Source organism: Saccostrea cucullata, unplaced genomic scaffold (assembly GCF_032062105.1).
Source record: "Saccostrea cucullata isolate Sc308-1 unplaced genomic scaffold, CSIRO_AGI_Scuc_v1 ctg874, whole genome shotgun sequence".
In the NCBI taxonomy this organism is placed as follows: Eukaryota; Metazoa; Mollusca; class Bivalvia; order Ostreida; family Ostreidae; genus Saccostrea; species Saccostrea cuccullata.
In genome coordinates, this window is record NW_026941189.1 from 44,482 (window position 1) to 60,174 (window position 15,693).

Below are 15,693 nucleotides of genomic sequence, written 5' to 3' on the forward strand. Positions count from 1 at the left end.
ATTCTTGATTTTATGTGTTTTCTTCATGCTAACAAGTATACAGCTTCCAAAGTTAAGCCCCTTCCTCACATTTAACTGTAAGAGTTATCTCCCATTTCCCATAATGCAACAGGGCATCAGTAATGGATGCCTCCATTGAAAAATGTTCTATCAGTGTTTATGCTTCAAATTGCTGTTCTTTTTCACCTTTGCATCCATCAGAAAAAAATTTGATTAGATTAAAAGACTGTAAGAGAGGTATTGTATCACATCTGTTGAAAAATGGGATTCGATCTGGCATGAAAGGAGAGGCTGATGTGTTCAGTGAAGCAGACCTAATATGTAAGCGTGTGGGACTTTTCACTGTTGAGGAAACATTTACGGTATGTCCCTATCACAGAGACTTTCTTGGTTTACATTGGCGCGCCAAGACCACTTGTCAGTATCCTAACCACCAGGGAAATGCCAAGCCGTATCGGAGTTTCAACTCTCTTATGTCTAAGCGGATGGTTTCCGAGTTTGGTACTTTAGTGCCTATAGGTTCTGGTAAGTTAATTTATATTACCTAAGATAATTTAATCTAAATAAAAAAATAATCAGAATACTACAGTTTAATATCTTAATTTTTGAAGCTGTTTCCGTGAGACAAGGGGGGGGGGGTCTGTATATTAGCTAGTATATGTATAATCACTATAATGCAGTGATTTTACTATAAAATCCTATTTTTTAGCTTCTGATTTAACATGTTTAATGATGCAGTGGTCATAAAAAATCCAAAGATGCGAAATGGAAATCGTTTATTGTTTGTTGAAGTAATCATGGTAATTAATAAATATGAAAATTTAATTATCAAAAATCAGGGTTCTCAAATCCCATACAATCATGTTTAATTGTATTTTAATTATATAATTTAAATGAATGTTTACAAGTTTTAAAAATACATTCTTTTAACATGACTAAAGTATACATGTATACTAATTATGCATGTTAACATACTAGACAAATTGATTGATTTGATCAGCTCATGTTTTGATGATTATATTTACTATTTAGATGTTAAATGCATTTCAGACCCAAATTAATACATGTAGTTCTTATGTGCTACATCTTCATAATGTATTTAACCACACACATATGTGCATGTATATATATGTAACCGGAAGTAGAACTCTTCAATGTATAAATTACCAAAGTTACTAGCCAACTCGGCTTAAAGGAGTAAACTATCTCCAGTTATCAATGATCAACCCAGGTAAGGGGATTTCTGAACTATGGTCAACGCTAAATGAAAACACAGTTGTAAGTTTTATCAATTTAATAAAGTGAGAATTAACCGTTGTAAATGATAACAAATAATAAATATTGATCAAAATTTAACAAACAGAAAAGTCTTTGAAAATGGCACAGGATAAATGAAGCTTTATCAAAAATGTAATTTAATCTGAAAAATGAATCTCAATAATCTCAATGAATAATCTCAATAAATAAATAATTGAAAAATATAATGAAAAATGGGAGGAATGTGGCAAAACTATGAAAAATAATCTATGTCCCTACTGGGCTACCATACTTATCAAAAAGGTGAAAAATTCTAAAGAGATGAAAAAAATGTAAAGGGAATGAGCTACATCACCCAATATGACTACTACCAACACTCTAGAGTTAAACTGAAAATATCAATACTAATTCTAGGCTCTAAATATAACTAACCCAGAAAATAAACAACACCCAAAAATAAATAATAAATAGTGGCTCTAGAAAATAAACCTGTTATCTACATATCCCTAGACCAGGCTGGACTTGGAAAGGGGAAACTAAATTTACTTTAAATACCCTACATCCTAACTGTTTCCTAACATGTGAAAAACGTGAAACTAAATCTAAGCCAAAACCTAGAGAACTTGTTAAACCATAAGGTTTTCTTAGTCCACTAAGTATCTAATCAAATAGTGCTCATAAACCATAAGGTTTTCTTAGCACAGAAAAGAGGAACTAACCATGAGGCTGTGTTCCCCAACCCAAGTGAAGAAAACTACACGAACACGGGTTTAAATACCCTGACAAGGCCCAAAATAAAAGCCAATGACTATCAAAGATCCTAAAGCTAAATTAACCAATCAGAACGCAGGTATCAAAAGTACTACGGAAAGACTGCCAACATGGATGACACTTCCTGTTTAAAAAAGTAAAACATGTGGAATGTCAACTCATGTCCTAACTTATAAAAGACAAATAATAAAGGACTTTTACGTAAGTAACAACTGAAAACAAATGGTAAATAGAATTATCAGACTGAAATACCAGCAAATACTTGTAAATAATGAATTACGAAACGATGGCTATGAAATAAAAATCTAAACCACTACATTCCTCCCCCCTTAAAAAAAACAAAATTTACACAGTAAATTTTCGTTTCAACACAAGACAAATGTTCATGTCATTGTCACTACACAAGGTCCTCTGGGAGTTCCGGGAATGGTAACACAGTGCGGATCCAGTGGTCACACAACTGTCATGGTCTAGTATCTCGTTTCATCGCGATCGTTCATCAGGCACAACACAAGGTCCTGGTGTATAAAGAGAGTATTGCGGCTCTTCAGTATCGTCTTCTTCTAAGAACATCAGCTGTAAACTTGTGCGAGAAATTGTATAACAAGGATTAGAAAAGTATTTAAGCAAATCAATCACCATCAATGCAAGTTTTGAAGTCAATTTACCTCTATGAAAAATAACTTTTAAAATTAAAATCTTAAATTCTAAGACTTTAAATAATATCAGAATAAATATGGAAAGTTAATCAATATAGTTATCTACCAAATTCAGAATCCACTGAATTTAAACCAAATATGTTATTAAGTAGCGCGCAAATACTTATAACATAACCTAACAAGGGATGACCATGCATCACCTCCCATAGATAAACTATAAGAAAAACTTAAGTGTTGATTTCAGCACAGTACAAGGGAGATAATTTAAAGATCATCTACGGTCAGTATTAAACTAGGAATACCAAGCTCTCAATGATTCATAACTATTATTACTGTTACTGAATAAGCCGAAAGAACTGAAATATACTGTTTTGACTTCTAGATAACTATAAATCATTGCCAACTACTGTGTCTTATCAGATAAATAAAACAACTATCATTGACCTTGTATCTACTAAAGACAAAATCAGTGCTAACTTGAATGCTATTCTCAAAAGAAAATAAATGACTACCAAAAACTACCTCATTAATAAAGTAATTAAAATCTACTCTTAAAACTAGACTGAGATATTTCAAAAATTAAATATCACTTGTTATCACTACAAAAGGTCAACTCAAACCTTTTATATATCAAGTTATATATAGAATTCAAAAATAAAAATAACTATTTACATAGGCATTTAAAAAAATAAAAAAAATAAAATGCCTAGATACATGCCTGGTCTCAAGGAGAGTAGATAACAGGGGGTTTGATTGTTCTACCCCACCTTGACTGTCTAAGGGGTTCAGGACTAGGTAAATTAAAAACAGGAGGAACAGTCTCCTCAACTTCCTCTTGATCATTAAAATCTACAGGAGTATGATCTACAGGGGGTTCTAATGACTCGTCAAGGGAAGTAACTACTGGTGTCCAGTTTCCATGAGGTAAAATGCCTTCATAGGGTTTTAACTGATCTACATGTACCACAATGAGAGGGCTCTTACTGTCTTTTTGAATTTGATAAGTTACATCTGTGATCTTCTTGATAACTTTATATGGCCCTGTCCATCCTAACCCTAACTTAACACCAGCTGAGGGTGGATACCACCTCCAGACAAAGTCATTTTCTGTAAACTCTCTAGGTTTTAATCCCCTATCATAGTACTTTTTCTGTTTTGATGCTGCCTGCCTAAGATTTTCTGACACAAAATTGTAAGAATCAGATAAAACTATTCTTAACCACTCTACATATTCTACAGGGCAAGTGGGGATAGGTGAAGAAGGAGGATTTCCTAACATAAGATCAACTGGGCTCATAATTTCATGGCCAAACATGACTAAATTTGGTGAGCAACCTGAACTTTCTTGAATGGTTGACCTATATGCCATAAGAACAAAGGGTATATTGTCATCCCAATTATCCCTATTTTTATTTGCATAAGCTGACAACATTTGCAAAAGTGTCCTATTCATCCTCTCAACTAAACCATCAGACTGTGGCCTATATGGAGTAGTACGTGTCTTTTCAATGCCTAACTTCTCACATAAGACAGAAAATAGTTCCGACTCGAACTCGCGACCTTGGTCTGAGTGAATCTGTTTAGGGACACCAAATCTACAGATGAATTCATTAACTATCTTATCTGCTACTGTCAAAGCTGTGTGATTAGGTACTGGATAAGCTTCAGCCCACTTAGAAAAATAATCACAGAGAACTATGATGTACTCATTACCATTACTTGTTCTGGGTAAAGGACCTAAAATATCAACTCCTAACCTATCTAAAGGAGCACCTATGACTGATTGATGAAGAGATGACCTCCCAAGACCTGGACCAGCTTTTGCTCGGGCACAAACATCACACTCTCTACACCAACGTTTAATGTCTGAAGACATACCAGGCCAATATACCCTACGCTTAATGGATCTAATGGTATGTTCCCTACCTAAGTGACCAGCAGTTTTATTCTCATGCAGCTCATGAAATATCTGAGATCTTATGTGTCTAGGAGCAATCAACAACAAAAACTCCTTATCATCTAATGACTTCCACTTGTAATACAACATGTTTTCTTTGACTTCAAGAGATTCCCATAATCCCCAATAAGTTTTTAAGTCAGGAGAAGCATCCAAAACAACATGCCTAGGGGGTTTAACAATGGAATTTTCTTTTAACCTAATTATTTGCCTAATTGCAGGTTCTTCTTGTTGCCAAGTTCTCAACTGATCAACTGACCAAGTATCCAACCAGTTAGGTACAACATCACAACTATCATCACCATTGTCATCAACAGAATTGTGGGACCCTGACTCCGCCGAGTTGAACCATTGGTCGGTTCTCACAGGAGCAACCTTAGCGGCCGAGGACAATAATATGCTGTCCAATTGCTTCGGTGCACCTGTTCGACCACCAGAATCCACACAATCCCCAAAATGACAATCAGGACAATCCTCACGCTTACAATAACTGGAAGGCCTTCTTGACAAACTATCAGCATTGCAATGAAATTTCCCTGGCCTATGTTGAATGGAAAAATCATAAGTCTCCAAAACTGAAAGCCACCTAGCCAAAATTCCTTCTGGATTCTTAAAGTTTTTCAACCACACAAGGGAAGCATGATCTGTTCTAACCGTGAAATGTCTACCCCAAAGGAAATGTCTATACAGGCGAATGAAAGTAACTACTGCCAATAACTCCTTATAAGTGGTACAATATCTGACTTGGGATTTATTCAAAGTCCTACTAGCATAAGCAATGACCTTCTCCTCGCCATTTTGCACTTGAGATAGAACAGCACCTAAACCTGTCAAACTAGCATCTGTATCTAAGATGAACTCTGAGGTACTATCAGGGTAAGCTAACACAGGAGCTGAACAAAGGAGTTCCTTAAGTTTCTCAAATGATTTCTGACAATCAGACGTCCAACAAAATTTCTTCCCTTTTCTAGTCAAATATGTTAAAGGGGCTGCAAAGGTGGAAAACTCAGGAATAAACCTCCTATAATATCCTGCTAACCCTAAGAAGCTTCTAACCTCTGTGACATTACTAGGTACAGGCCATTTCTTAACTTTGTCAATTTTACTAGGATCACACTGAATTCCTTTATCAGACACCACATGACCTAAAAATGACACTTCTTTCTGAAATAGTACACACTTTGAGGGTTTCAAAGTCAAATTTGCTGACCTGAGTCTATCAAACACTAGCTTAAGATTTTTCAAAGCTTGGTCAAAACTACTTCCAAACACAATGATGTCATCTAAATAACATAAACATTTCTCCCATCTGAGACCTCTAAGAACTAACTCAATTAACCTCTCATAACAACTAGGGGCATTGCACATGCCAAAGGGCATTACTTTAAACTGGAATAAGCCCATATGAGTTGAGAAAGCTGTTTTTGGTTTATCCTTATCTGACATTTCCATCTGCTAATACCCTGAAACTAAATCTAGTGTACTGAACCAGGAAGCTCCAGCTAAAGAATCAAGTGACTCATCTATGCGGGGCAATGGATAAGCATCTTTCTTAGTAACTGAGTTAAGTTGCCTATAGTCCACGCAAAATCTCCAAGAACCATCTTTCTTAGCAACTAACAACAAGGGAGCTGACCAAGGACTATCACTAGGTTCTATAACATCATTATCGAGCATCTTTGAAATCTCCTTCTCTACTATTTCTCTCTGAGCATAAGGTAGCCTACGAGGTGGGATTTTTATAGGCTTAGAATCACCAGTATCTATACTGTGTTTCACAAGATTTGTTCTCCCAAATCTACCATCAGGTCCAACAAAAATATCCTGATAATGTATCAGTAATTCTAACAACTGAGATTTCTCTTTTTCAGATAACCTCTCACAAGACCTATCGAACAATGATTGCAAATGTTCAGGAAGTTCTACAGAATCTAGATCACTCATAGACTTATCAGACCCTACAATGTCAACTTGCTGTACAGAAGCCACTGTTGTGTGTTTACTGATCCTAACAGCTTTGTCTGAAATATTTACAACAGAAAATAAAATCTTGTCAGGATTCACTAAAGTTCTAGCAACTAACAGACCCTTTTGATTTAAAAACTTGAACGGCTCAAACAAATTATTTACAGAAGCGTCCAAATCACCTACAGCATACCCTGGTACAAAAACTTCACAATCAGGGGGAATAACTATGTTCTTTGCCACCTTGACTCTAGCACAAATAGGAGTTGTCTCCCTCTCTAACTGAATATGCTGACCACCTATCAACATGAGACACCTAGAAACTTGAATTGTCACATCATTGTTCTCCAAGAAATCCATCCCAAGGATTCCACACAAGTCTCCTAACTCAGTAACAATAAACTCATGACAAAACAAATTATCTCCTATCCTAAACTCTAAGTCAACTTTCCCTAAAACTTTCATAGCACTACCATCTGCTGTGGTTAATGACAAAACACAAGGTTTCAAAGGGGGTCTATTCTCAAAAGTCATAAAAACATCTCTGTCTATCAAACAAGCCTGAGAACCAGTGTCGACTAAAAACTTATTTACATGTTCTCCTACAGTACAGCCTACACTTAAACATGACTTCTGAAGCAAACTAACTCTTAACTTCTGAGCAGCCCTACTATCAACAGAATTTTGGGTCACACTGTGGGCTTCAAATGCAACCCCGGGAAGTTTTCCTTATCCCTAACTGATGGTGTGTGAGAAGGGGGTGTCTTATCTTTCTCTACCCTATAATCACTATTGTTTTGTGTATGACAGTATCTAGCTGTGTGTCCTAACTGATGACATTTATAACACTCTATGACTTTCCCTGTTTGTTTTTTACCACCCCGATAACTATTGGCCATCTTGTTAACGCATTTCTCTAGAGTTTGAACTAAACTTGACAACTCATCAGGGGTCTTAACAGGTGTAGTTTCATTATCTGTCCTAACACTATTTACACTTGGCTTAGTGATGGAGAGTTGTGGCCCCTTAACTGCCTCAAATTCTGTTGCTAATGAAATGGCACTCTCTAAAGTCTTAGGATGATGTAAAATGACATGAGATCTAATTTCTGAATTCCCAATTCCACTCATAAACTGCTCTAAAACAACTATCTCCCTATCAGAATAAGCCATATCTGGAAAAGCTAAGTTTCCTAACCTCCTAAGTGCAAAACCATAATCTGAAGGGCTTTCATTCTGTTTTCTAAGACGTGATCTAAAATCTACTCTATGTGCAACTACAAGTTCTTTCGGACAAAACCTACTAGATAAGATAGATGTTAAGTTGTCATAATCTTTTCTCTGTTCTTGAGATAGGTCACCTAGAATTTTCTGTGCCTCCCCCCTTAATGACATAACTAGCTGCTGGGACTTTTCTTCATGAGACCAATTGTTCCAATTAGACACTTGCTCAAAATGAACTAAGTAATCCTGCCATGCTACATTTCTACCATCAAACTTGTCTGGTTCTTTTTCTCTACGTTTAGGTCTACCAAGATTTACAGGGGTACTGGGCAGTGTAGACATATTTGTCTGTGACCTACTGAGATTCTCACTTCTGTCTCTCTGTGCAAAGTTTATTTGTGCAGGTGAAGTACTCAAACTCTCTGTTTCTCTCACTCTATCTAAGGGTGTCACTGTCTCTCTTACAACTTCATTCTGTCTTGCATGTCTATCCCTATCATTACCTTCAGCAAATGACACACGACGTTTGCGTCGAAGAGTTTCTTCAATCTCATGCTTACATTTCTCAAAGTCTGTAGTGAGGTCCTGCAACAGTTGTTCTAAATCTGAAACCTGTAAACTCATGCTAGTATCTAGTTTACTCTCATGCATCTCAATCTCACTCACAGGAGAGGACAAAGAGGGCTGTTTGACTCTTGACATAAGCTTAGGTCTAGCACCTTGACTTGAACTTAACCTATCAACTCTAGGGGTTGATGTAGCTCTTTCTACTCTATCAGAATCTGGATTTAACGAAGCCATGGTTTCTATTCAGAAATCCTGGTCACGGCACCAAAAATTATGTAACCGGAAGTAGAACTCTTCAATGTATAAATTACCAAAGTTACTAGCCAACTCGGCTTAAAGGAGTAAACTATCTCCAGTTATCAATGATCAACCCAGGTAAGGGGATTTCTGAACTATGGTCAACGCTAAATGAAAACACAGTTGTAAGTTTTATCAATTTAATAAAGTGAGAATTAACCGTTGTAAATGATAACAAATAATAAATATTGATCAAAATTTAACAAACAGAAAAGTCTTTGAAAATGGCACAGGATAAATAAAGCTTTATCAAAAATGTAATTTAATCTGAAAAATGAATCTCAATAATCTCAATGAATAATCTCAATAAATAAATAATTGAAAAATATAATGAAAAATGGGAGGAATGTGGCAAAACTATGAAAAATAATCTATGTCCCTACTGGGCTTCCATACTTATCAAAAAGGTGAAAAATCCTATAAAAATCAATGAGATGGAAAAAATGAAAAGGGAATGAGCTACATCACCCAATATGACTACTATCAACACTCTAGAGTTAATCTGAAAATATCAATACTAATTCTAGGCTCTAAAAATAACTGACCCAGAAAATAAACAACACCCAAAAATAAATAATAAATAGTGGTTCTAGAAAATAAACCTGTTATCCACATATCCCTAGACCAGGCTGGACTTGGAAAGGGGAAACTAAATTTACTTTAAATACCCTACATCCTAACTGTTTCCTAACATGTGAAAAACGTGAAACTAAATCTAAGCCAAAACCTAGAGAACTTGTTAAACCATAAGGTTTTCTTAGTCCACTAAGTATCTAATCAAATAGTGCTCATAAACCATAAGGTTTTCTTAGCACAGAAAAGAGGAACTAACCATGAGGCTGTGTTCCCCAACCCAAGTGAAGAAAACTACACGAACACGGGTTTAAATACCCTGACAAGGCCCAAAATAAAAGCCAATGACTATCAAAGATCCTAAAGCTAAATTAACCAATCAGAACGCAGGTATCAAAAGTACTACGGAAAGACTGCCAACATGGATGACACTTCCTGTTTAAAAAAGTAAAACATGTGGAATGTCAACTCATGTCCTAACTTATAAAAGACAAATAATAAAGGACTTTTACGTAAGTAACAACTGAAAACAAATGGTAAATAGAATTATCAGACTGAAATACCAGCAAATACTTGTAAGTATTGAATTACGAAACGATGGCTATGAAACAAAAATCTAAACCACTACATATAATATGTTAGACGGTGTGACCGTTAGTGAGGGCGGAGCCATGAAGAGAAAATTGCTACCTTTTATTGTTTAATGACAAATCAGTTAACAGGTTAAATTCTGAAATTGTATGTCAGTGTCAGAGACTCAGTTCTAAAAAAAAAACTTTTCATTCAAATACATGTAATAAATCTAAGAACTAACTGAGATATTTCATCATGAGACAAAGGGTTGTCTAGCCAGAGCACTAAACATCGAAGAATGTAGTGGGGAAAGGGAGCGGCATGCACTGGACCAGTAAGGGATTCAACGTACCGAGGTCCAAGAAATGTGATACACCTCGGCCCAACGACACCTCAATCTTTAATGCATGTAACAGTAAACTTGTTCCCAAATATATCCTACAATAATCAACTCATAAACTTTTCTGAGCATCATTTCTTTGTCTTTCACTACTTTTGATTCATATGCTTAATTATTTAACAACACTGATCTGGAAACCTCAAGTCATTTCTCAACTAGTGTTATTACTCCCATTACATTATCACAGTTATGACGTCATCTAAAGTAAGAACAATATTGTCAAGACCAGATCATAAGACGAACTCAGATGACCTAAAATACAGACAGATGGTCTACTTCCTGGATGAATCTCATCATCAGACCAAATTTGACTGTGTTACTATCACGAAGGTTGAAAATATAACAGCATCACAACTTTTATGAGAAAAAAGATAAGGGACATTTACTGTAAACCAACTTTTATTTGCGACGACTTTATTTCGCGATTTACCTGGGATAAATTAGTTTATTTTCGCGATCAAGCATTTCTGGATCTGTTGTTAATAGACACATATACACTTAAAGGACCGGTTTGCGGCGAGAAATATTCGTGATGACGAGGCTCTCGAGAACTTCGGGAAAATTTCTCGCACGCGAATAAAAGTTGGTTTACAGAATTAGGTCCCTGTTGTGATATATCTTTTTAAAGTTTCTTCTTATTTATTTCTTTTTATTTTACATTAATTGGTAACCCATTAATTTAATCATAATGATTATTTTCTTTATTTTAACGAAAAATGTATATTTCACTTTTCAGTTTTTTTTTGTTTTTTGGGGGGCTGATGTTGTTAAAACAAATCTGATTTAAATAGTCTTTCGAATTTTCTAAATCTAACATTAACACAATCGTTTTGAAAACAGTTATACTTTTTAATTATCTGTAGAAAAAAAAAACCTCGAAATTAAAAGTAATTTTTCTGGTATCTTTGTCGTTTAAGACTTGGTTAATCATATAATTTCAAAACCAAAACTTGTGAATAGTAGGGTACACTTCTGAGAAGTTTGAATTGAATATTTAACTTTATTGATGTCAAACAAAAATTCTGAATATTTGCTTCATGTTTTCAAAAGTTTTAAAGCACATTTATTAGGATAGAAAACTATATTGATATGCTTGATGTGTATTACATTAACAGCATGCACTGCAACATTGAAGTCATATAACTTCGTGACTGTATATTTACATGCATTTACTGATACATGCAGATTGAACAACTACCTCTCCAGACTGTACATCATACATTGTCTAACTTAGTTTTTCCTAATTTTAGACTTTACAGTATATATGTAATTCCAATTGTCTAAAAAAATCTTTTCTATATTTTTAAAATTCATATATATCAATTAAGATTTTTGTTTTGATTATTATATTTAAGATACTGAAATTTTGTCATTTGAAAAACTTCATAAAATGAAATATTGAATTTTAAAAATCACAACAAAAATGAGACTCAGACTTCCATCTGCTAAGTATTTATATATCTATGTACAAGTAAATATTCATAAACAATTTGGATACCTAAAGATTTTTAAAAAAAATATTCCACACATTTATTGAGTCCCTAAATTTAGACTTTTCACAGGGTATTAAATTTTAAATATAACTTTTAAAACATTTAACTGTTCAAAAAAATTGTACAGTATGTCTAAAAAAAATACTATATTTCTAGCTTGGTATGTATTGACAATAATCCTGAAGACATTCGTTATTATTAAATTTTATTAACAAATAAATAAGGTTATAGATCCGCTCCTCAATAGTGCAGACGACAGCGCCGCCGTAGGGAATTTCTAACCAATCAAATGCCGTTATACTTGTGAAGCGCGAACTATAAATAAATCTAAACGTCTAAATCGAAAGTTGGAAGATGGATTTGATTTTAAGTAAAAAACCATTACTTCTAATTATCCTTGGATTAAATGGTTTTCACTTTGATGAAAGTCTCATCAACAACGAGAATTTGCGCGTGAATCAAACCGACGCCATTTTACAGGACGCCATATTGGCGACAAGAATCTCAGTTCCATGGCCTGGGTATTGTAATTGACATATAGTTTACAATAGATTTCTTTTATTTTTCATATACATACGTGTTACCTATAGGGAGAGCTTCGCTCTCACGGGCCCTTCGGGCCCGTGAGAGGGCTCCGCCCTCTATAAATAAACAATAAAATAATTATTGAAGTTGGTTGCAAGTTGAGCATTGTTAAGAAAAAAAGGAGCAATGATAAATCTTTTATAATTAATTTTAGGAATATGCAGAAAATGTCATGGAGATTATTTGAAGCTTCCTTCATCAACTGGAGAGGTAATGAGTCCTGAGTCTTATATTTCAAGAGCTCTTTCACATCTACGAATTACTTGTATTTTTCTGTGCCTTCTTGTACGTGCTTCCTTGTTGAATGAAATAAATTGCTACATTGTACTTCCATAGTTGCATATTTGTGATAGCAACCACACTACTTGAAACTACATTTAGAAATTATATCTAAAAAGAACCATTAAAAATTACGGTACTTGAAAATAAGAATTTTTAAAAGAATTACTGATCTGGTAATATTCTCAGTATTTAAAGCCCATGTAAGTAACATAGCATAACATTTTGGTAAAAGATGTTTTTAATGAAATGTTTGTAAAGCATAAAGTTCTGTTGGTGAAGTACAAGTTACCTTAATTCAGATTTTACTTATCTAAAGTCGATTAACTGATAATCTGTACACTACGTTGAAAGTTTTTATAAGTAGAGTAGTCTATGCCGAATTTAAGTTTTAGATCCCAAAATTTAGATATAGGTCTATTGCTTTTTTATTTTATAAAAGAGGGTTAAGATTTGATTCACTGTTAAAAATATTTAAATGAAATAACCAATTTTAATTATATTTTAATTAAGATGTATCATGAATAGGTTGAAGCTCCCATGGAAGACAAGCATGGCAAAGATGAGACAGATATTGCAACCTCTATCCAAAACCAGCAGTCTACATGTACTGATGGTGTATGTATACAATTTTGATGTTGAATATTAATTGATAGTGAAAATATTTAGACCTATTTTCAAAACAGTCATTCTGAGAATATGTTAATTCTTTAATATGATTTTATTACTATAATATCCATTATTTCTAAAACCTCTTTTGCTCAGACTGAAACAGAAGATAATGAAGAATGGAGTGGTCGACTCCGTGCAAGAAGGACAGAGATCATATATGAAGTAAGTGTTGAACAAATTGAATATCATGTGAATTCTAGATATCTGAAGAAATTTTGTAATTTTATATTGATCTGTAGAAAGTAAAAACATTAGTTTAAGGAAAATCAAGCCTGGAAGAAACAAAATATTGCAGTCTTGAAAAACAAGATGATCATAATTTGCTAATGCCCATTACTCAGTTTATTTATGGTTTTTAAAAATTATTTTTTAAGGTGAAGTGTGTATACTCTAAATTCATTGTTTTAAGGAATCACTGTCTAGTTTGTGTAGTATGCCAGGGCATCATCGATAGTGGGAAACTTTGATAATTTGCACAACGGGCAAAGCCCATTATGAATAAATTATCCCATGTTTCCCACTATCGTTGATGTCCCTGGCATACTATACTAACTAGACAGTGATTCCTTATATATCCATTTCATTGTGAAATAAAATTGTAGATTTAGACTTTAAAAATGTAGATTATCGATTTAAATTACACGAGGACTCCCATGCCAATTTCAATAGTCCTCGTCAACTGACGTCAAACACAAAGGCAGCTGCACAAGATTTACATGCATATTTGGCCTCCTTAGCGTCAGACACATAGTTAGATGCGCACAGGATTTGCATGTATATCAGGCCCTCTTAGCTCCTGACCTATCGACCTGCCTAATTTACATTCCGACAGAATTATCAAGAAATAAACTCCCCTAACCTTCAAAGAGTTATCACAGAGAAAAAAAAATTACAAATGGAAATATTGAGTGATACACTACCATGTAGGATTAAGCTACCATAATGCATAGGGGTATCAAGTTTTAGCTTACAATCTTTGTAGTGGAAAATATCTTTAAAGTTAAATTTTCTTCTTTGAAACAGTGCTCTAAACATAAAAGTAGAATTTGAATATGAAACTAGACATTTATGTTTGAAAGAGGTAGAGGCATCATTTAAAACTATAAATATCATGTCATTAAAACCCAGCCTTCTCCCTACAAAAGAGAACCATTTGAAAAGGTCAGATTTGGTATTCATGATATGAATCCATAATTTCTACATACTCACTCAAATGGGCTCTGTAGCTCACATGTCTAACAAATATCACAAAACTAAATCTTTGTCTTCAAAATACATGGATAACTTGCACAGATCTATAACAGGGATTGGGGGTTTCTCTCCATCCCACAAGTTTGATATGCTTAAAAGTCCTGGATCCATACCTGCATCATTTGTTCATATACATATATTTTGTTATTGTAGTAAGGAAAGATTATATGAAATATTTGTTTAATTTTGTAACAGAGTGATAGTCAGAGCAGTGCAGTTTGTAGTCAAGGTTCTAATTGGAGTCAGGAAGAGGAAGCCCTACCCCTTCATGAAATTCAGTTGACTGATGTGAACACAGCTATTAACATCCTAAGCCAGGGTCAAATTAGTCCATTGCGATCAAGACTCAATACAGAATTGATGAATACTAAAGAACGAACTCTAAGGTAAACAAGATATGTTTGTAAAACACTTATAAAACACTTATGCCCCCCACCCCACAAATTGGAATTTTTCTAAGTCCAAGGGGCATAAATCCATCAAAAATGGTGCTATTGTACCCAAAAAGAACTTGACCTAGATATTCATCTGATATACCTGTATACCAAATTTCATTTCAGTATGTGCAACGGTTGTGAAGAAAATGAACGGAAACTAAATGGGCCGACCGACAGACAGCAGCAAAGCAATATGCCCTCCCTTCTTCGAAGGAGGGGATAATTAATCACGTCAAGTAATAAAATTCTAATTACTTTTTTCATGCACAAGCAGTGAGTTTCTTTTGAAAATAATTTGCATGAGTAAGGATCCTTGTATATGATAATTGTCTTGCATAAAGCCCATTCACCATTAGAACTATATGCATCTTGACATTATCAGAAAATTAGCTCTAAAATTGACGTCATAAATGTTTGCCTTATTTTGCAAATCAATTGCAGTGTGACAAGTCATTATTTATTAAGTTCTTTTTTTTATAGAGTAGATGCCTAGAATAGGAACATACTGAAAAGTTTAGAGTGTAACAACTAAAGCATACTGTGTAGTATTTTTATACTAAGTTATATATTTTACACCCCCCTTGAAAGAAAAAGGGCATATTGGTTTGCTGCTGTCTGTCTGCCGGTCAGTCTGTAGGTCCACCAAGTTTCTGTTCATTTTCTTCACAGCTATTGCATATACTGAAATGAAATTTGGTATAAACAATAAAGCTTTATCATAAGAACATCTAAGT

The 15,693-nt window shown here is 34.4% G+C and overlaps 1 protein-coding gene across 1 annotated transcript; it reads left to right on the forward strand.

The window, feature by feature from the left end:
• Nucleotides 1-9: 9 nt before the first annotated feature.
• On the forward strand, nt 10-15,154 carry LOC134257374 (uncharacterized). The gene is made up of 5 exons (XM_062740000.1): nt 10-525; nt 12,475-12,530; nt 13,128-13,217; nt 13,365-13,439; nt 14,718-15,154. Exons 1-5 carry the CDS (start codon nt 123-125, stop codon nt 14,910-14,912), a joined length of 819 nt encoding a protein of 272 aa, XP_062595984.1. The 5' UTR covers nt 10-122; the 3' UTR covers nt 14,913-15,154.
• Nucleotides 15,155-15,693: the final 539 nt, after the last annotated feature.

Bases quoted from the DNA above. Each gene is read 5' to 3' on its own strand.
- LOC134257374 (XM_062740000.1), top strand. From the start codon at position 123: ATGGATGCCTCCATTGAAAAATGTTCTATCAGTGTTTATGCTTCAAAT. The intron at 526-12,474 runs GTAAGTTAATTT...AATTAATTTTAG, and splicing joins TTTAGTGCCTATAGGTTCTG to GAATATGCAGAAAATGTCAT. The intron at 13,218-13,364 runs GTATGTATACAA...TCTTTTGCTCAG, and splicing joins AGTCTACATGTACTGATGGT to ACTGAAACAGAAGATAATGA.